Source organism: Physcomitrium patens, chromosome 17 (assembly GCF_059467195.1).
Source record: "Physcomitrium patens ecotype Gransden chromosome 17, ASM5946719v1, whole genome shotgun sequence".
Classification (NCBI taxonomy): domain Eukaryota; kingdom Viridiplantae; phylum Streptophyta; class Bryopsida; order Funariales; family Funariaceae; genus Physcomitrium; species Physcomitrium patens.
Genome location: NC_143426.1, coordinates 5,104,435 through 5,127,133, shown reverse-complemented (window position 1 = coordinate 5,127,133; position 22,699 = coordinate 5,104,435). Strand labels below are relative to the sequence as shown.

The 22,699-nt window shown below is 35.4% G+C and overlaps 1 protein-coding gene across 2 annotated transcripts; it reads right to left on the bottom strand.

Moving 5' to 3' along the window:
- Positions 1-11,289: 11,289 nt before the first annotated feature.
- Positions 11,290-21,810, bottom strand: LOC112294654 (AP-2 complex subunit alpha-2). 2 transcript variants are annotated; one of them, XM_024545351.3, is made up of 27 exons: positions 21,273-21,810; positions 20,263-20,394; positions 20,050-20,175; positions 19,824-19,886; positions 19,352-19,449; positions 18,897-19,104; positions 18,484-18,555; positions 18,261-18,353; positions 17,936-18,037; positions 17,648-17,745; positions 17,057-17,138; positions 16,836-16,924; positions 16,495-16,600; positions 16,284-16,349; positions 15,822-15,928; positions 15,526-15,630; positions 15,139-15,259; positions 14,778-14,966; positions 14,292-14,594; positions 14,060-14,140; positions 13,613-13,777; positions 13,314-13,400; positions 12,966-13,091; positions 12,636-12,716; positions 12,421-12,489; positions 12,036-12,115; positions 11,290-11,812 (listed from the first exon to the last, which is right to left on the bottom strand). In XM_024545351.3, exons 1-27 carry the CDS (start codon positions 21,402-21,404, stop codon positions 11,683-11,685), a joined length of 3,111 nt encoding a protein of 1,036 aa, XP_024401119.1. In that variant the 5' UTR covers positions 21,405-21,810; the 3' UTR covers positions 11,290-11,682. The 2 variants fall into 2 exon arrangements, with proteins under 2 accessions (XP_024401119.1, XP_024401120.1); XM_024545352.3 differs by having other exon boundaries at positions 19,352-19,466; positions 21,273-21,640.
- Between the last annotated feature and the right edge of the window lie 889 nt (positions 21,811-22,699).

Genomic DNA, 22,699 nt, shown 5'->3' with positions numbered 1-22,699 from the left:
TTGAGAATAATTCTTCCAAGTCTCATGATTCTTCTAAGTTCGAGTTCAAAAATAATCTATTATATTTTGAAGGACGCCTATATGTTCCAGAAGGAGAAGCACGTTTACGTGTTCTTCAAGCACGTCATGATTTTCCAGCAGCAGGACACTTTGGATATAACAAGACTTTGGAACTCATATCAAGAGATTTTTGGTGGCCACAAATGTGGAAGTCAGTCAAAGACTTTGTACAATCATGTAATATTTGTTCAAGATCAAAAACTCCTCGTCATCGACCTTACGGACTTCTTCAGCCATTACCTATACCAGAACAACCATGGTCTTCTGTTTCTATGGATTTCATCACAGATCTTCTAAGCTCAAGATCTTATGATTCTATATTTGTGATAGTAGATCATTTCACCAAGATGGCACATTTTGTGCCATGTACAAAATCTATCACAGGTGAAGAAACAGCTAAGTTTTTCATTGATAATATCTATCGCTATCATGGATTACCTAAAGATATCATATCGGATAGGAGAACTCAATTTGTGTCGAGATTCTGGAGGACCCTTTTCAAGATTTTAAAAGTAGACATAAAGCTATCTTCGGCTTTCCATCTTCAAACTGATGGACAAACAGAGCGCGTAAACTAAGTCTTGGAGCAGTATTTAAGGTGTACCATCAACTACCAACAAGATGATTGGACAACCCTTCTGCCATTGGCAGAGTTTGCTTATAATAATACGGTACATTCTTCCATGCAACAAACACCTTTCTTTGCCAATTATGGCTATCATCCACGACTTGATGCTTTTGATTTTTCAAAAGTTGATAATCCTGCAGCAGAAGATATGGCAAATCGGTTGTCAGAGTTACATGCAATAATGAAGGCGCAATTGAAGGAAGCTCAAGAACGACAAAAGATAAACGCAGATGTATATCGTAAGGAGCAACCACAACTCAACGTGGGTGATAAGATATGGCTACTTCGTCGTAATATCAAGACCACTCGTCCTTGCGAGAAGTTGGACTATCGAAGGCTGCGACCATTTTCTATTTCTGCCAAATCAATCCAATTGCATATCGTTTACATCTATCGAAGACAATGAAAATCCATCCAGTATTCCACGTGTCTCTTCTTGAACCATACAAGACAGTGGACATACCAAGAAGACGACAAGCTCCACCTTTTCCTATAGAAGTGGACAATAATGAAGAGTTTGAAGTAGAAGAAGTCTTAGATTCAAAGCGACGTCGAAATAAAATAGAATATCTTGTCCATTGGTGCGGATATGATATTAGTGAACGTACATGGGAGCTAATGAAGAATCTTGCAAATGCAGCAAAGGTGGTAGAGGCTTTTCATCGACGACATCCATGAAAATCAAGATGAAAACCTTCTTTATAAAAGAAACAACATCTAGGCAAGATAACATTCTACTTTCAATTCTTATTCGTAGCTTCATTGTAGTAGTGGCGCTCAGGAGATGGAGAACCAACAACTAGTGGATTCAACTCAAGAGCCTTCATTTGCTGACCTGCCGGACGAGACATTACGATTGTCACAACCTTCAAGACGACGCAATCGAGATGAAGATCTTCAAGAACGACATGTTCTTTCTCGAATAGATGGTGAGATACAATGCGTTTGGTATCACGATTTGGGAAGGGACTCCCGATGTTTGGTGATTTTACTAGAGGTAGGAATAATTCCTCATGGTGTTCAAAATATTCTATTCGAAGGAAGTTACGAAGGCCTTAACAATGATCAAATAACTGGGTGGTCTTCCCGCCCTGGTATGGGACACTACCGATGGTTGAGAGGCACTATCAATCATCTTCGAAGAGAACAGAGATCAGAGTATGTGGCGAATACAATTCGTCGCTTCATAGATTTCCTCAACATATGATGACCACTCCTCGTGGAACTCGTCTCTAGAAAGGGGGGTAATGTCACGGCCATAATCATGTAAGCTAATAATTACATATAGAAATAGATAGAAGTAAGTAAAAATAAGTAAAAGTAAGTTAATTCTATAATATTTAATATAAAAGCTTCCTAGAAATTTCCTAGACGCTGCTTTGACTTCATAGGTGTCTTTAATTGACTTTTTGGATTAGAAACGTGGTCAACAAGTTGGCCATGTGCCACACATGTTGTTAGCTTGAAGATCAAGCTAACTATGTGGCCCACAAGTAGAAAAACTTGCCTTGTAAGTCAAGGCATGTGCCCTACAAAGTCAACACATATTGGAGGTCCTATAGAACGTCGCCACGTAGCCTCTAGTTAGAGAGTATATATAGAGACAAGAGTGAAGGCTTCTTCACTCTTGTCAACTCCTTTCTTGCTTCTAGTCTAGTTTCAAGGGTCTCTAGTTTTCTTGTCTTTTGGCAATAGCCATTCCAGTTTCTCTTTCAATATATATACTTGTATATATATATATATATATTTTGTTACCTCTCTTGAGTGAATGCTCACTTATTTGAATTGTTTTTTTATCGAGTTCTTGTCCTTGACATTTAGCCTCTTTCATGGATCAAATCAACATATTATTTCAAGATCTTTTAAATAAGTATGTAGTCATCTTCATTAATGATATCCTTGTATATAACAAAATCCCTGAAGAGCATGAGCAACACCTACAAGAATTGATGCTCCAACTACAAGATAATCGCTTCTATTGCAAGCAATCAAAATGTGAACTTTGAAAGTTAGAAGTCACCTTTTTGAGGCATATGGTGTCCTCCAAATGCATGCATATAGAACAAGTTAAGGAGAAAGCAATAAAAGATTGGCCAACCCTGAAAGATACTTTTGAAGTTTGCTCATTTTTAAGCCTTGCTGGATACTATCACCATTTTGTTTGCAGATTTGCTCACATTCATGCTTTATTGACAAATCTATTAGAGAAGGGTGTCCCATTTGAATGGAAATTGGAGTACCAAAATGCCTTTGATAAGTTGAAGGAGACACTCATTACTGCTTCAATATTGTAATCGTATGATCCTAATCTTCCTTATATGCTTAACATTGATGCTTCCGACTTTGCTATTAGAGCGGTCTTTTAAAAAAAAATTGATAGGAGCCTTCAATCTTATGGTGTATGAATCACACAAGCTCAGAAGGCTAAAGCTCAATTACTTTACACGTGATCAAGAGCAATTAATAATTATACATGCCACAAAGGTATGGCGGCACTATCTATTAGAAAAGCCAATGGTTGTTTGGATTAACTATTGATCCTTGTTACATAATTTACATCTAAAAAATATGAAATTGTGACATCATTGTTGGGAAGAATAGTTGCAGCTTTTTGATATCTAGCTTGAATACAAGCAAGGGCAAAAACATATTGTATCAAAGAGCCTATTGTGAAGACCAATCTTTAAGGACAAATTGATAGACAAGGCAGAAGTCACTACCATTAGTAGTATCATTGTAGATCTAATCAAAGAGGCAGAATAGAAGGAAGCTACGCATTGGGATGTTTATTTCAAGATGGTTAGCGATCGGCTGAAGGTGGACAATATATAATATCAAGATTATACTCTTAGTGATGGCTTGTTCTATTTCAAGAAGTAAATTTATATACTCAACAATGCTAAACTTTAGACGTGCATACTTTAGGAGGGACATTACATCGTAATATTTGGACATCTAGGATGAAAAAAGACTCTAGAATGGATCTCAAGGATATGGATTTAGGCAGGTTTGAACCATGATATTCAAACCTTTATATGCTCTTATAAATCATGTCAACATTATAAAGTATGCAATGTAGTGTCTTCTAGACCATTACAACCAATTTTGCTACTTACGGCACATTGGAAGCAGATGACTATAGATCTTATTATGTGTTTACTGTAAATACATCATAATCATATCATAGTTATTGTCTTTATGGGTCAACTCTTGAAGTAACTTCACTTGGCTGCGGTGTGCTCGGATATTGATGCTTCAATGCTTGCACGAGTCTTTTTTGATATTATCTTTTGTCACCATAAATTACTGACAATGACAAGAACTTGATAAAGATATAAACTAGTGAGACTTCTCTCAAAGAAAGATGACAAAATAGAAATAATTCAATATGTATATTAAGAAAGAAATTAGAATGGCTATTGCTAAAAGACAAGAAAACTAAAGACTCTTGAAACTAGACTAGATCATTGTTTTAGATCAAGATCCATACTTCAAGGAAAATTTTTGGTAAGTCTTATTCAAGCTACTAGGTATATAATTTGCTATATCTATAGCCTTCCATCCCCAAACAAATAGGCAAACAGAGCATGCAAATTAGAATTTGGAAGATATATTGTAGGCATTTATAGTGGTTTATCATAATGATTGAATTGAATACTTGATCCTTTGAAGTTTGCTTACAATGATAGTATTCAAGCAAGTATTAGTCATTCAATAATTTTTCTTTATATTAGTCAACATCTAATTATGCAAGCAATTCTCTATCATCCCATTGACACTAATAAATCAACAATAGAGGAATTTATACAATGGCTTACAATGACCTTATAAGAGGCACAACACTACCTTTTTATTATATAGAATTGATAGAAGTAATATGCGGATAACCATCAATGACACAAGATTTTCTAGGAGGATGATTAGGTATTACTCTTTAACGCCAACTTGCCACTTGTTACATCAACCCAAATCCATAAACTAATACCTTGGTGGCTTCATCATTTCCATATTTTTGCACTGATTTTTGATGTCACATACTACCTCAAGTCTTCGCTACATATTTGAGTCTATCTAAGCTTCCATGTTTTATAAGTAAAGGAATTTCATACCAAGCCAAAGCACTTTTTAGATCGACACTTACTACCACCACCACCAGTTGTAGTTGATGACCAACAAGAATATGAAGTGGAGAACATTTTGGAGCATCACTACCTCATCGTGGCAGTGGACGTCCACAACTTCAGTATAAAGTTTTTTGAAAAGGTTATCCCATTGACAATGCAACATGGAAACCTGCACAAAACCCCATCTATTGCCAAAAGGCAATTTGGAAATACCATCAAGAGAAAAATAAGGACATTCCGCATTAGCAGAGGAAGATTAACTGTAATAGAATATAGATAAGATTGTTGTATAAATAAGATAATTGTATAAATAGTTAGAACTATAGAAGTTTTTAGAATTAGAGTTAGGTTAGTAGACCATGTAGGATCCACAGTAGAATATTCTAGAAAGAATTTAGGATAGTTATTTAGATAGGGCCTACTATAGAACCTTCTAAAAAAGAATTTAAGGTAGTAATTAAAGTAAGGTCCACCACCTACGAACATTCTAAAAAATCTAGGATAATATGAGAAGGTATAAATAGGACTAATCAAGGCCTTTTGAGGCATTTGTCAAATATAGCTTTGGATCCTTTCTCTTAGTAAAATTTGGTTTTGCATCTTTCTGTTTAGTTCTGTTTTTTTTTTATTTTTGTTTATTTTGTTTTGTCTTTCATGTCCTATTTTGTTTAGTTTTGTTCAATTTTGTCTTGGTCTATTTTGTCATATTTTGTGACGAGACTTTATATTGATGTAGATTAGAAGGATCTTAGGTTTTTGAAATAGTTTAATCTTATTTCAAAAATCATATAGATTTTGATCTCTGATCAATTGAGAGTTAAATTTTTGCTTTACTTTTGATAAAAGCAATGAAATATATAGCCAATAAGAGCTGGTTTTTGTCTCTTCTTGTTTATTCTACTCATTTTTCTCCTTGAATTACTTTATAGAAGAAATATTTAAATTTATATCCTTTTTTATTATACTATTAAGTGTATTTATTGCCATAATATATATATATATATATTTATATTTAGAAGATGGTTTATCAAGGACATGAATCTCAAAAAAAAAAAGAAATTTAATATATTCTTGTATTACTCAAAAAGAATAGGAAATCACTTAAGGATAGTAATATATTGAAGTAGAATGGCTATTGCCAAAGACAAGAAGACTTGAAAGTCTTGAAACAAGACTGAGGACTAAAATGGTCTTGATAAGAGTGAAGAATGTTTCACTCTTGCCTCCATATATATTATCTAACTAGAAGCTACATAGTGATGTTTTATAGGACCTCTAAAATGTGTTGACTTTGTAGGACATCTATCTTAATTTGCAAGACAAGTTTTTTATATGTGCACCACATAGTTAGCTTATTTTACAAACTATCAATACATTGTCATGTTGTAGTTTAGCTACATTGTAAAAATAATGTGCATATATATTTAATATATAATTTACTATATAATGTAGTGAGAGCCATATTATTGGATTTTAATTAGTCACAAAATATAATTAGATTACCACTTTGAAATAGTTAGTTTAAAAGAGCTATTATTGAGATTGATTTTATATTGATAATAGTTTTTATATATTTAGAGCCACCTTTATTAGACATTAGTGACTCTTGAAAAAAAAAATCTTTTATTTGGTATTTAGGGCACATATTATACAAAACTTATTAAAAAAAAAAAAAAAAAAAAAATTAAAGAAGGATTTTTATGTAAAAAAAAAAGAATAGCTAGACCAACCATATGAATGAATGAAAATGGATGATAAAATCTCCATTCTTATTGGTCAAAATTCATACCTAATGGACTTCAAAGAGACTACTTGAGGTCTTATTAGAGATTAGGATTACTCTTCTAGAGGCATTTGAACTTAAGAGGCTATGATCAAGAAGTTTAGATTTTTAGTTATGGTTTTGGGGCAAATTTTGAGTCATTTGGAATTTTTATAAAAGAAATATAGGAACTCAAAGTTAAGATGTTGGTTTTGTACCTATTGTCAGACTTTTGGACATAATGTATGCGTATAGAAAGCAATGGTGGATCGAAAATTGGGATTAAAGAGAGCACTTTTTAAACTAAATTTTTTACATATTGTTTGATAAATTTTAAGGTGGGATGAAAGAAATAAAGGAAGTTGAAGTCAGCACTTGCAATCTAAAAGTAATAAGTGACTTGATTTACTAGTGGTTGTATTTTGAGCTATATCTTTAGCAATTTGACAAGTTTTTGGCTCAAAATTTTTAAGAATGTATACTATCATATTACTAAAATTTATATAAAAATTTTGTTGCATTTGAAATTTGGATTTTTGAGATATGAAGAAAATAGTATTTGGGTGCTTGTAAATTCTTTATTGTCTAATAATTTGAGAAAAATTGAACTATTGGATCAAGAGATATGATTTTCTAAATTTTGAAGAGAAAAAATCCTTTGGAGGAGAAAAATGTTTTGAAAGTATTTTGCTACTATTTGGACATTTTATGCAAAATAAAGAGATTTTTGAGAGCGAAGACTTTATATATATGTTAAAGATGGAGATATAGAGCTAGGATAAAATTATTATATAAAGATGGATTTTTGTGAGAAGATTATGAATCTTTTTTGAACTTATGAGAAATCTAACTTACCAGCAAATGATTAGTTATGATTTGGTATAACAAAGGATGTTAAGACATTTCTAGATGCTTTAGAAAGCCTTATGTACAAAGCTTCTTAAATATAAATGGATTTTATTAGTAGAATATCTTTTGATATTATTGTATTTAGTTATCTTCTATAACAAGAATATATCACTTATTGCAACTTGGCCAATAGGTTAAAGCTAAATTCTCTACAACTAGGTATCTAGTATATTCTTAGATGAAAAATCACACCATATGACAATGTGTAATACATAGTTAACTAATTAACTAGATTTTAACCTATCAATCAACTACAAACACATGTGAAGTCAAAACCACATCTAAAAAGCTTCTAAGAAGTTTTTTTAGAAGATATTATAAAATTATTCTATTTTTATCTACTTTTATCTAATTATATAGATAATTATTGGAGTAAATATATATATCTATGACATGATTGAAATATATACATATTTCTTTGTGATGATTTGTCATATAGATATAAATGATTTTAAACTTTATAAATAATATGGTTTAAAATTCTATTTGTACAAATTTAATAATTTATATGCAAAGTGTCAAAATTTTATGTTTTAAATTGATATATTATGATTTAAAATTAAATAATATATTAATCAAATAAATGCTATTATTAAATCTTAGATTCTTTGTAAATTTTTACAAAAAAATAAATAAGACTTTTATTTTTATGCTTTTTGATTCTTAAGTAGCATTAGTTTTTTTAAAGTTAAAGACTTACATAGTTACAAACTTTATTTTTATTAGTTGTGATGCTTTGTATTAATTCTAAATGTATCTAGAATTCATTAGAGATTATTGATATATGAAAAAATATGTTTTTGTACTAATTGTTGGATAAAAAAATATTCTACTTAATTCAAATATGTTTGAAATTTGAAATGTAATAGAAGAAATTAAATATTATACATTAAAAATTATGTCTAATATTCCTTTTATTGTTAAATTTATCATTTTTTAAAAAAATGATATTTTTTTTTAAAATTGATATTTTTTTAAAAAATTGATATTTTTTTTTAAAATTGATATTTTTTTAAAAAATTGATATTTTTTTAAAAAATTGATATTTTTTTAAAAAATTATATTTTTTATAAAAATTATATTTTTTATAAAAATAAAGAATATTTTTATTAAATTAAATCAAATATAATTTAAAACAAAGATTCCTTTGGCCAATGATTTTGTTGTTTTCTTTCTACAAGTTTATCATATGTATTCTATCTATATGATAAAAAATAAATATAAAAATTATTATTTGAAATAAACTATAGACAACCTCACTAAAAATCATACAAAACTATTAATAATAAAAAAATTCTACTAATCAAATATAAAGAATAAAAATTATAAATATAAATACTAAAAAAGAATTATATAGATTAGTTTAGCTTTAAATATTTTTTCTTTTTTTTTTAAAACTCTAAAAATATTACTTAGATGTAATAATTAACTATTTAGATATTATGACAAATATATTTTTATTTTAAAATATATATTTTTTTGTAATAAGTGTATTAGATAGCAATGTCAAACCGACAATTTGTACAAATGTAATTATTTTTATACAGGATCTTTATATTTTGAATAGTACATTAAATCTTAAAATTAGATATATAATATTTTAAATTTATGTAAAAATAAAATATGTACAAAATTTCAATTTTTTATATTATATTGTATTGTTTTAAAATAAAATATTTTATTGATATCTTAAATATAAATAAATAAATAAATAAACAAAAAAATGGCTTATTGTATAAAATAATGTGGTTTACTAATAGTCTTCATTTGAAATTTCTAAAAAATTAATAATCATCTAAGAATCTTCGTAAATATTGATATCATTTATTATTTGCAACTTGATTAAGTTTTGAATATGTGTAATGGCTTGAAATTTATGGTTGTTAATTTTTGTGGTCATGTATAGTTATGGCATCAATTCATAAACATGCTGTAATTTGAAATTATTTTAAGTCTCATACATGTTTGATTTTATGTTAATAATAATTTTTTTGCTCAAATAAGACCAAGATGTAGGATACAATATATATATATATATATATATATATATATATATATAGATTTTATCTTGGTCAAAAAATTAAATTAATTTTTATAGAAAAGATGTCCAAAGTATTTTTTTGAAAAATTAAACTATTATTAAAGTTTATGATTAAAAAATACTTCAACTCTATTAAATCTTAAGAATGGACTACAAACAAAATAATATAATATTTTCTATTGATTTTTTCATCACATTATTTATTTTATTGATAGTTATTTTTTTCTAAACCTCTAATGACTTTATTATAATAGACCTCTTTATAGACCTCTAATGACTTTATTATAATATATTAATTATCATGTGATGTGGCCCCAAGGATCAAACCATGTCAAAGTAGTATATTTAGTAGATTTTGATAGTTTGTGTTAGTTTTGAGATTTTTCATCTATTTAGTATTTCCATATCCATTGGAGTTTCATCTAACTTAAGATTGGAAGAGTATAGTGGAAAAAAATCTCCTTGACTTGACATTCTTGTCAAATTAAGTCTTGTGAATTTTTTTGTAGAAAGAGTTTGTATGAAGATTTATTTGTGATTATGGAATAAAACCTTAAGTTTGCTTTCATGCTTACACTCTTAGATTCTCCCTTTGTGAAATGAGAGATACCTTAACAATTTTATTGTGATTAAAAAATTGAATTAACTATTAATAGAATTAGATTTTCTATATTTTCACTGGAGGATATATTTGTAAGGTTCTTTTTTTTTGTCATGCTCAATGTTGGTTTGTGGCACTCAATTTGGTGTGAGTAGCAATTTTTATTCACTCAACAGAACATTTAATTTTATATTTCATACAATGGATAAGCTACAAATCGAAGCATCAAATGATATTTTGAAGAAATATAAAAAAAAATATTTTTACTACTTGTAATTGCATAACTGAGAATTTTAATTATTTGTTGAGCTTCAAACCTGTTTTTAGACCTTACAAGAATCACCACAAAAGAATCAACATTGCACATCCATCCCATTATGAATACATCATTAAAATTCAACCACCAAAACTCACTCCATGATCAGTTTAAAATTACAATATCATTTACATCTTACATCAGGAAATATATATCTATCTATCTACCTATCTATTTGCTTCTTCGTAGGGATAGAAGATCTCTAGCATGACAAATCATCTCCACTGTCGCCACAATATCCTTTCCTGTATCATCTTGACCTTTAAATTAGGTGGGGTAATATAGAAAGAACATTTCGTGGGGTTGTATTTTTGATGGCATATTCTTATATGGATGAGAGCTGCAAGATTATTTTGACGCACCCAGGCTCATCCGAAAAGATGCACAATTGTGTAAAAGCATATTAATCACAAAACATAATTTCACAATGGGTTGACTTAACTTCATGTAATGTCTGCAAAGATTTTCAGCCTCATTGGACTAAATCTCAGATGAAGTCATTTAATGAACACGGCAAATGAAAGAACATGCTTACCTCAGTCTAATTTAATAAGTTTCACAATATGGTCCCTATTTAAATTCAAATATTACCATGAGAAAAAATGGTTCCCAGGTAACGTACAAGAAATTTAAATCAGTTTCAAAACTACCTAGATTTTCAGTTGGGTATTAAGAAGAGTACATTACCTGGGGACCATTTGGGATCTCCACGCATTCAACAGTGAGCGGTAACAGAAAAAGGAAGAAACACTACGTTATTCACTGTCGCCATCAGCTTGAGAGAAATCAGCAGTAACCTCAAGCACCAAACAAAGTCTCGACCAATGACGAAGTAATGAGACAGAACATGCAAAACTGAGCAATACCCTTATTCAATATAAAATAACACTGGGATTCTTGCATGAAATAACCATGCTCTACATAGACATCACTTGGACGATGCTGTTTAATCTAGTTTGTAGATAACAAATATCCTGCCGCTGCCAACAAGCACGCTAAAATTGCCTACGATTCTAATGTTTCAGAACTCTAAAATCACCCTCCACACCTAAATTACACAACTGATAAGAGGAATTAAATGATGCATGGATATTATATAATGTATACCACTCCGTTGAAAAAGTGTTGCATGAGCTGTGCAAGTAGAAACCTCTATAAAATCGATAGATTTGTTCCTAATATCAAGGTGGACCAGGTAAGTCTATGCAACGGCATGTTATAGAAAAAAGAACTTGTGACTCTTAGATAAGCCCTGCGAGCGCAGCAGCAGGTCCAGTCAGAGGGATTGTAGCAGGTGTAACTGTTGCAGCTTGTGGCGATTGTCCTGGAAACGGAATGTCCATGACTTGCTCTTTGATGAATTCCTTCAGCCTGCAGAAAAGTCAAGAGTTTATCTTCAACTACAACAAACATTCACACCAGAAGCTGATGCGTGCAGAATCAATCACTTAAGGATCCTAAGATAAGTATTCGAAGTTTTTCAATTGATCGAGTTACAGGTGCTTCCACACTTAAAGACTCAACATGTCATGTTTTTGAAGTCAAGTCAAAAGTGAACAGAGCGAAAAAAGAATAGTCAAATTAGATGTAGTACTCATATGTCGTGTTGGGATCCTCTGAAGCAACTGTTAATCTCATTTGCGTCCTGTCCGATGGGTCCGTCTCAACGCGTACCTGTGCCAAAAACCTAGTATTCAACAACACACACGAGAACTAACCAATAAACCTATTCACTTAACCTATTCAACCTTTAGAAGTGAAATGTCATTCCTTAACTTATTTGAACTAGTAGTCGAAGCTATACTAGAGGCGCCAATGGATTCAAATAAAATCTAAAGCAACTGATGATAGTTCCCCATAAAAACTGTGAGAAAGATTGTATCCCTAAGATTGTAATGTATTGTCCACAATTTTTAATACTACGTAAAGGATATACCAAAGAGAGTCAATGAAGAGTATTGCGAAAGAATTTAGAGTACCAAGCACAACGTGGCTGCAGTTCCAGAATAAAATGTTGTTGCAGCAACAACATTATTCACGTTGGGGTCCTGTAAAGTCCAAGGGTCAACATCTATTACGGGGTCTACAATGCTGAGCTTTTACGACAGGTAGAACCTGGTTAAGAGATACAGGTCTCACTTAGGAGAATCGACTAAATATAGAAAGATAAAGAAAGCCACAAGTGACAACTTACGAGGCCATTAGCAACACCAATATGAAGGCGGATGAAGAGATTTGCCATTTCCGCCAAGGGCATAGGTCTTACACCACGGACCTAAAAAATTCAAATCACGAAGTAAGAAACCAGGAGAATAGTCATCACTAAACCTAGAAACTAAAACAAGAAAATATTGGACGATCGCGTCTCCATAATGGTAGACACAGTGGACAGAATTGAAAAAAAAAAAAAAAAAAAAAAAAAAAAAAAAAAAAGAGCAAGTTGTATATGATTTTCTAAATTTGAAAGAAATGTCACATTAACATAACATTGATGAGAAAGGCGACAATAAATTGGATAACTTGCCACTTCTTGAAGTTTGCTTGGTGGACCTCCAAGTGCCCTCCATCGAGCGACAAACTCGTTGGCCGATACAGGAGCGACTTGCAAAAATTTGTTTAACGATGTTGGCAATTTTAATTGCACACTCACCTGCCAATCATTACCAAACCATGTTCACATAATAATGAAGCTTATGGCGATCACAGAAACTAAGAGATGGCATTCCGATTTCTGAGCAGCCAATTAGTAAACCGAGGCTAAGCTCGCCAAAGAAATACAAAAAATACTCCTCAAACAAAAATCACTCGTGAAGAAATAAGTAAACATTCTAACAATTTCAGGCATCATCAAAAATCAAGGTTGAGTACGTACAGGCGCATGACCAACATTAAAGCTGAACTCAAGCACTGCAGTTTCTCTGCTTGCACTAAGGCATGCCACATCAACAGGAACTTGCACCTGCCAAATCACAGCAAAAGTAAGTGAAAGATTCTAAACCCTGTGCGAGACAAACGCACGCTAGAAGACAGAAGGGGGAACACGAGACGATAGAAACTCAAAAGCTGATCAGTAACTTTTATGTCCTCACAAACTGCAGTTTTCAAGGCTTGGACATGGTGAACTGCGTTCTCTAAAGAAGTACTGCAAACTGAATACCGCCTAGAACATACCTGCGCTCTTGGAGGAATGTTTTCAGGCACAACCGCTGATTGCATTCTTAGATGAGGCGGTGGCAAAACTGAACTTTTGACATTCGTTAAAGGTCCAGTGTGTTTGTTTCCAACAAAAAGAACAATTCTGCCTTGGGCATTACGCCACTCTGCCTTCAAACCAATCTGCGTGCATTTAAAATATTACAATTTAGCATTCAATTGACAAGGATAAGCGCTCAACGCTAATCGCGGCCATATAAACACAACGTAAGATGTCGAGAAGTTCAACCACTTTTACATGTAACATTTTATCTGTTTGAGGCACGCGTTCTGCCTTTACAAAATTTGATCACAGCCAAACAGATTTCGAACTCCTTCAGTTTGCATTACCTCTGCTAACATATGCACACAAATAAGAGTAAATATCCACTCAATGCAAGATACATAGCTTGAAGTCAAATATACCTGTACATAAGGATCTTCATACAGTACACCACTGTCCTTTAGAGTCAGCTCTTTGAACCATTCTGAAACATTTCCAAGAGGCTGTACATAAAACGTTTCGCATAAATTAGTACTCCTGTTAAAGAAAAGGTCCGGCGGTTCGATCCCAAACAGACAAGAAAATATTTGAGAAGAAACATATCTCAAGGTTCACAAGCAGTACATGTTAATAAGGTTACAACAAAGCATATACCTGGACCTGGGTAGGAGCACTGTCTAGTAGGGCCAACGCAAGAGAGTCTGCAGGTGTAGCTGCTGCAGCAGTTGGTGTTGGAGGTGCTTCTAGCGCAAGTAAATCACTAGAACTTGTAGAAGCTACAGGAGGAGGTGCCTCCAGGGAAAGTGGGCCCACAAGGTCACTCAACAAGTCAGCAGAAGCTGACCCAGGGGTGTGCCCAGGAGCTTGTTGTGGGGTTCCCCCATTTGAGTGTGCTTGCGATTGGGAAGGAGGGAAAGATTTTGAATCTTGAGGAGTTTCTGATGTGACTGCTTGCTCCTGCAAACAATAGAACTCATGAACAATTGCAGAAGGTTCGTGGCGTTCATAAGGGCAACGCCAGCAATGGAGCTTACGTAGTTAAAAAACTTATTATAATTCTACGGACCGTGCTGTACTAAACAACAGACATAGAAACAGCAACTTCAAAATAATGCAAGTTACAGAATATAAGGTGCATACTGAGTGCCGAGCGGGAGCAGCTGTCTTTGGTACAGAAACAGGATGAAGGCCACCATTGGCAGGCTGCGGATCTGCCACTACCAAAGCTGTTGAGTTCTGCTCCTGCTGCATCTGCTGCTGCCGTATCTTGGTAGCACTCACTTCAGATGCATCTCCATCAGTGTCCTCTGCTTTCTTCAACAAAGGTGACTGTAGTTCACAAAACATATACTCAACAATAAATAAACTACAAATGATATATTTTTCATAAGGCATACAACCCTCTAGATATAACCAATCACAGTATTTTTGACAGAATTTGACCATGAAGAATGTTGACTGAGAACGTTGCCCCTCCCATTTAATCAAATCTGGTGTATACCTGGCGCTCAGGAAACTTCGGCATTTCAGCCATGATGTCCACAAAGGCTGTTCCCTTGCGAGCAAGTGCAAGGAACTCCACGGCTCTTTGCTGCACTTCGGCATCCACGGAGCTCTCATACCTAATCAACACATCTCAAAATTGTATATGAGAACGATGGCAATATCTCAAATGGAATACTCCAAAGTATCACCATGTCTTTGATCACATTAAGAACACTTAGTGACATTCTTTCATCTCAAGATTTACCTCGTGTACAGGGGAAGAAAATAAAATAAAATAAATGTCATTGGTCAGGCAATTCTCAATTGTTTGCTGTATATTCGGGGGCAGGGGGAGAAGAAGTTCAAAAGAATAATCTTGTTTTCAGAACAATAACATCTTTACCTCCTAAAGACCGCAACTACTTGATCCACCAACTCCGGGTCCGGAGGCTGACAATGCATCATAATCTTCACACAAGCAGAAAGGAGTAACGCCTTGGTAGGAGTCCTGGAACACAAACAGCAAGTGAATACATAAAACTTGAGAGGCAGTGAAGATAACGGAACATCAGAAATAAGCACCGAATTCCCTTTGCTAACACGACACACAGTCATTCAGAGGACATAGTATTATATTCGGGTTAAACTCATGATAACTTGCAATATATGTTGCAATACACACACACGTTAACAACTCACGTGACTGCTGGAAATTTGTCATTTAAGATATGAAAAATATCCCTAGGGCTGCAACCAGGTCGTCGGGCAAGAAGATGGCTATATTCTCCTAATATGTATCCTGAAACCTGCACGCATCAAGAAGCCATCATCGATGAATTAGAATACCAAGTCTATAATAACCCTCTGTAGATACTAAAGAACGATACCAGTTTGAAAAAGACCAAATTGTAGATAATGTTGCATTTAAGATGACCACAAAAAAAACAAACAAACAGACAAACAAACAAACAAAACCCCGTGAAGTGTCCAAGTTCATCTCTTCACACTTTCGAGCCCACCCCACGCACTGAACGGCAAAAGAAGCAAAATCAAACTAATACTCGATCTCAAGAAGGGGGTAAAGCGCAAACCTCTCTGTTTCCAGATACCCACTTACTAATCTGATCTCTACTAGACTCAAGTAAGGTTGCAAAGAATTACCTTCACCATAGTTTCGTGCACAGCGGGCTTATCCAAGTAGTCAAGTGCCTTAGCTGCAGCATGCACCTACGTATCCAAAGAGTTCAAGAAAATAAACATAACAACGGAATAATTGTATTAGTTAATTCAGCCCAAACACTTCTCTAGGTTAACTTTAAAAGAAACCGAAGTGCGCAATTCAATATGTACGTAAAACACTTATTTAGAGTACCTGTAGATCATCATTGTTGGTAACAAATTGAACCACTCGGTACCATATATCATCACTAACAAAATCACCAGCCTTCTCAATAAGCTGTAATATGACATCAACGTACCTGCGATCCCAATCACAATATAAAGCACTTCACTTTAGCACAGTATTCTAGAAGTCTAGGTAATCAATAACTCACAATGAACATTCCATATCAAGGTCAACTGGACAAAAAACTAAAACAAATTCACTATTCCTCAAACAATCTAAATGAACAACTGCGTGCCTAAATATACAACCAACTACAGCATTGAGCTTAGTCTGCTCAAAATAACTCTTCTGATGAAGAAGGAGAGTACCAAGACAAATCTGGAGCGAACTTCTCAGACAGAATGGCAGCTTTCAAAGCGAGCTCTTCCCGAATTCCAAAGTCAGCAGTTGTCAAATACTGTGACAAAAACAACATAAAGTGAACAGCAGATATCAGTATGTCCAGATCAGCGATAACAACTGAAAGAGCTTCAAACCATAGAAAAAGCACCATGTTGAGAGGGTAACATCAAGTACTACAGGGGCAAACCTGTAACAGCTCTTCCACAATGTCCTTGGCATTGCTGACATCGCACATGCCATACAGCAAATCCAGAGAGCGCCTTCGAATGCTGCGAAAAACAAACATCTAAAATATCAGGATCTTAAAATTGAGCACGTAATCAGGTACGACTTTTGACAGTGACCCCGGACAGTGGCTTACATGGTATGTTCACGACGGTGATTGAAATAGCCTTGAAATATTTACAGAACAGAAAAGCAATTCTAACCACATAAACAAAAATTAAAAACTAGATTGAACTAAGTGCCGCAAGATTCAGTGAGTCATGAGAGAGCCATCTTTTGGCACTTTTGCATTGAAACCGTGCGTGTATATATGTGTGTGTATGTGTGTGTGCATGTGTATTAAAAGGGGCGTCACGATTTATAAAATGACTATGTATTTACTATAGTAACCGCATCTACTAGACGATTCATTCATATCAAAACGTCGTCACAACCATGAGGACTTTCAAACAAATCCCCAATACAACAAAAATTGAAGCTAGACACAACAAAAGAAGGGAGAAGAAAGAGACAAGTAGAGCCAAGGTCTTGTGATCAGTGAAGACCACATTACCTGATATCTGGGTCTTTCAATGATGTGATAATTTGCGATTGATGTTTCTTAATACTGTCGGCCACATCAGCTACTAGTAATATCCTAGTCATATTCTCCTGTGTGAATCAAAAGCACTAGAATCTGAGGGACCACCTTTATGTGCATCACCGAATCACCAAAACACATTTAGCAACCACCTCGAGGTTCTTATTTTATGTTTCCTAATATTTAGATCGCAGAAAAAAGCAGCTGACAAACCGACGCTTCGTAATTCATCAAATGGGAATTTAGAATTTCAACACTTACCAAACCCAAGTAACGTATGTTGGGCTCCCGAACAGAAATAAATTTCCCCAACAACACTACGCATTGCGACATCATTTCCTTGTCGGCATCCAGGTGCATCACCTGCCAAAGAACAGCATCAGTTCAAAGGGCCCTGACAGAACTACAGAAGACTGCTACAATTGTAGACTGCTGTTGCATTAATCGACAGTACAACAAGTTCGCCAACTTTAATGATACTGACGAAAAACGACGTAAGCTTAACAAGATTTGACAAATTCCAACTTCCGAAAAACTCCTTATCCTACCCCTCATATACAGCATTAAACAAGATGGATCGACATACCAACGCAAGAGCCTCGAAGAGAACAGCATGAGATGCATTATTTTTGTTGACATTTTTTACAACATCCGTGCCCAACAAGATCCTTTGTAAAACCTGTACCCAAAAAAATTAGTTAATTAATACGCTCCTTATGACCGAGAGAACCATAAGAACAGTGTACGAGAAACAGAAGCAATTTAGGGAATGAAATAGAAAAAAAGAATAGACATAAGTATCAGCTTACATCAAGCAACGACTTCCTGATAGTAGGATCATCAATCTTCGGAAAGTACTGCAGCACCCGCATTGTTTTGACCTATTCCATTCGGCACCCGTGCAACACAGACGACTGTAAACTTTCATTGTGGAACAATTAATACACGATTGCAGCACTTGAGCACGATCATCAACAGTATTAAAATGGATACTCCAAATATAGTATACAAGAAAAGAATCAAGTAGAGATCCACAGATGCAACAACGGCTTCAAATGTCCAACCAAGGGCAAAGCCGTTCCAAAAAAACAAGGGTAGGAAGCCTAGACAAGCACGTTGTATTTTATCACAAAAAATGCAGAATAGTTATTGAGACAAAACCAAGATATCCATTAGGTTGATTATACAGAGATATGCAAGTGACAACAATTTGAAAGCATACCTGGAGCCACGGGGACGGAATGCCATAATATGTATATTCTTGCGGAATATCCTGACCTCTGGTTAATCGTTCCAATGTACGGACACATTTAGGTACACAATTCCAATACGCATGAGGAGTGTTTGCCACAAGTGCCACCAACAAACTCATGACAGCTGTAAGAACTCCTAGATCCCGCTCATCCAACAACTGCACCATGCGTTCCGACCTGGTTGAACCCCAGCAAAAAATGTCAATAATCCGGGACGATAACGACTATCCTCAACAAAGTTCAAACGGTCAAATAGTGCTTGAAACACACCCAAATGGAATAAAATACTATTGGTCAATAAAGTCTGAACTTATTTTGAGATTGAACCACGTTAATGAAGAACATAAGAAATTCAACTGAGTTCACACTATCAAACCAGCAGCAGCTCGAGGAATAATTCACAGTCTATTAGACTGCCACCCACCAGCCATCGACGTTGACGACATCAGGATTCTTGCGATAAAGACGAAGCAGACAGAGAGCTGCTTTTTTCCGCACTAAAGGTCTGCAAGAGTTTGAGATCTGCAACATCACACCTCCTAACACAAAGTAAAATACTGCTTGTTCATGTCGCGTCTGTAAGAACTTTAACTCTTTCTTCTTTAAATCTCCGTTAGATAACCACTTCATGAGAAATTCACAAGATTGAAAGCAGACTTGATTCGCATCAATTTACGTCTAAGAAAAACCAACATCCCCCCCCCCAAACCTCACAAATGAACATACACATTACAAGTGGTAAATCAGCATAGTGCTGAAGAGCGTGTTCATCAGCATACAGGTGATGGTCAACGTTGCTTGTCTTCGAAAAGCAGAAAAAAGTGCCCACATATTCATGACTGCCAGTGAAAAATACAGTAAAACAACAAGGAACTTAGTGAAAAGTTCTCTCTTACCAGCAACTTTTGTACATCTGGAGCCAGCGATTCTGAAAATTCTCTTCCACCAACATTGCCCACCTAATTACAGAATTATCAAATATGTCAAGAGTAACCGAGCACATACAGACAAGAGGGAATCAAAACATAAAAATATAAGAAAACACACCAACAGGACAAAAAATAATAATCAACATCATCTAGCTTGAAACGGGATTTCAACTGAAATTTGAAGTTGGTGTACCATTGTTAAGGCGAGACATTGAAAAGTCTCATTCCGACCAATGATGTCATTACGGACAGTGTTAATGACCAGTCGCAAAAAATCGTGGTTCTCATTGAGCAGGCAAGATGTGACGATGTAGCCAACCTGATTAATACCAATCATTAGACCCAGTGTAACAGTGCAGAGGCAAGTCACTGACGGTTGCAAGGAATATCGATATTTGATACATACCTGCTTTTCTGCATATTTCGGAGCTGAAATAAGTTGCACTGTTTCCATGTGTCCGAAGTCCACATCATAGCCAAGCATGTAAATGTATAGCATCTTCCAAACATACTTCTTCTTCTCGTATACAGACAAGCCCTGGGAACACAAATGGCAAAATTGCAACATACCGCGTGTGAAAAGTCTTGGGTTCGACAATCCATGACATTTGATGCCATACAGGCTACCTCAAGAAAAATCCTTACATTAAAGCTGGCTTATGAAACTGAATATCTGCGAGGGCAGAGGAATTCCAGGTCGCTGCAAAGGATGTCGAAAAGTTTCCACTAAAGCCTCTTACGTCTACCTAAAGAGCTTACGAAAGGAGGTGAATCAGAGCAGCTAGTTCGGTCAATTATCTGCCCTCTGCAACTAAAGCAAAATAATAAATTCCAATTATCCCGAACAAAACGTGCAAGGAGACTACATTCAAGAACTCGCAGGCGAGGCAAGAGCCAGCTGGTCCCCAAATGTTTAGAAATATGGAAGGTTTCGATGGGGATAACAGAGAGAATAGCATGTCCAGCAGGAGAGACGACTGAATCGAAGAAGAACCGAAGGCAATACCGATCACTGCTTCCAACTTCATGACCAAAGGCGCTTGAGTCAAATAGATTACTCCAATTACAATCTGTACGAAATCCTCTGGCTCTCAAAAGCAGGAGATTCTCTTCTCCAGATTGTCCTTGCCAACTCGAACTCAAATACCTATAATTTAGCGAGATTGCATGGACCTCTAAAAACAACTGAATATCTGCTCCAAATCACATTCCTCGCGAATCCACCAGAGCAATCAATCCCTGAAACATAAAATGCCTCCGAATCCAACAAGGGTTCGAGATCAAAGCCACTGAACTTCGCACCCCGTCGCCTCCCCAAAAAAAAGGGACCAACATTACGCACCAGTCCCGACGCATCAACACTAGTAAAATACCTCCGCACACACACTCTCCACCGAAATTGACTACCACACGTACCCGCTCATTCTTGAACCGCGTCCGAATGTTAGCAAGCTCCTTGTCAACCCGCACCCGCTCCTGCTCTTTGTTCTGGCAATTCCGCACATCGCTAATAAACACAGACAGCCCCCGCATCCCCGAGAGCGCCATCGCCGATCACTTCACTGAACACACCTTCCTCTCTCGCTCGCTCTCTCTCTCTCTCTCTCTCTCTCTCTCTCCCCCTCTCTCTCTCTCCACCCCCAATCTAAATCTCAAAGCTTCAAAACACAAACTCGACCACTGTCAACTCGTCAGCTCCTTCGCCCTATCCCTTGCCTACCACCGCTGGCAAGCGCTCCGCTGCTTCTTCATAGTTCCACTCCCACTTCCCTAACAAACGCTGAAACCTCACGTCCACAATGTTGTAAAATGCCGTGCCACTCCCAAGAGAGGCTCACGGGGCAGCGGTGGGACACACTGGTAGCGAGAGGGAGCGCGACGCAGCAAGCGAGAGAGAGAGACACCGGAGACGGTCGTTGGGATGCAGGGCTTTGAAAAGTCTGGCAAATGGACAGCTTCGGTTTGGTAGCCAGAAAATTTCAAAGGCTCTCTTTACACTGTGCGACACTGCTGGTGTGGTTCTTCTCCCTCCCGTTGCTGCCTGCTCCTCCGTTCGGCACCTCCTCGTTTCCTTCCTTCCTTCGCACCATACTTCAAATTTTCGCCGGCCGGGCCGATTCGCGAACCTTCAGCGGGTCTCCGAATCTCCACCCCCCTCCCCCGCCCCCGCCCCATTCTCGCGAACGAAGGGTTCCCGTGTTCCCGTGTTCCCTCTGAGTCCGTTCCCCGGGTGAAGCTTGGACGAGGCCATTGAGAGTCCCCCCCCTCCCTTCCTCCCGCCACAGCTTCCAACCTTCATCCTCGTATCATCCCTATGTCATTCATTCTTATTTCATCCGTCCCCCTCGGCTTCACGTCACTTCTTGCTCTGGATCCATTTCTTTGCTCTTTTTAATATGGCATATAAATTATGTCATGTTTAGATAGATTATTCTGGAATTTTTTTTAATCATCTCGTGTGGTATTAGTAGATGTATGTACACACACACACACACATATATATATATATATATATATATACAGTAACTTGTAAATATTCATGTTCAAATCTGTTTGTTGTTTATCGAAATTGAAGACTTTGTATAAAGTCTGATTAAAACTTTTATACTTTGGAGACAATTCATGTCAACTCTGTAGAAAACCTAATTCATCTTCTACTACTTTTCGAGACATATTTTGTGAACTCCATTCAAGCTTTTTTAATATATTTATATATAGACTAGGCATGTTTTCATATTTGATAATATATTTTTTTTCATTTCATAAATTAAAAAGGTAGTTTTTTTTTTTTTAATTTTTAATAAGCTAAGTTGATTATGTATTATGGTTTTGTTATATATATT

What these genes read in the sequence shown, in the direction of transcription:
- LOC112294654 (XM_024545351.3), bottom strand. Translation starts at nt 21,404, where the DNA reads ATGGCGCTCTCGGGGATGCGGGGGCTGTCTGTGTTTATTAGCGATGTG. An exon ending in CGAAATATGCAGAAAAGCAG is followed by an intron (nt 20,176 to 20,262) that starts GTATGTATCAAA and finishes GGTATTAATCAG; the next exon opens with GTTGGCTACATCGTCACATC. An exon ending in TTCGCTCCAGATTTGTCTTG is followed by an intron (nt 16,601 to 16,835) that starts GTACTCTCCTTC and finishes TTGGGATCGCAG; the next exon opens with GTACGTTGATGTCATATTAC.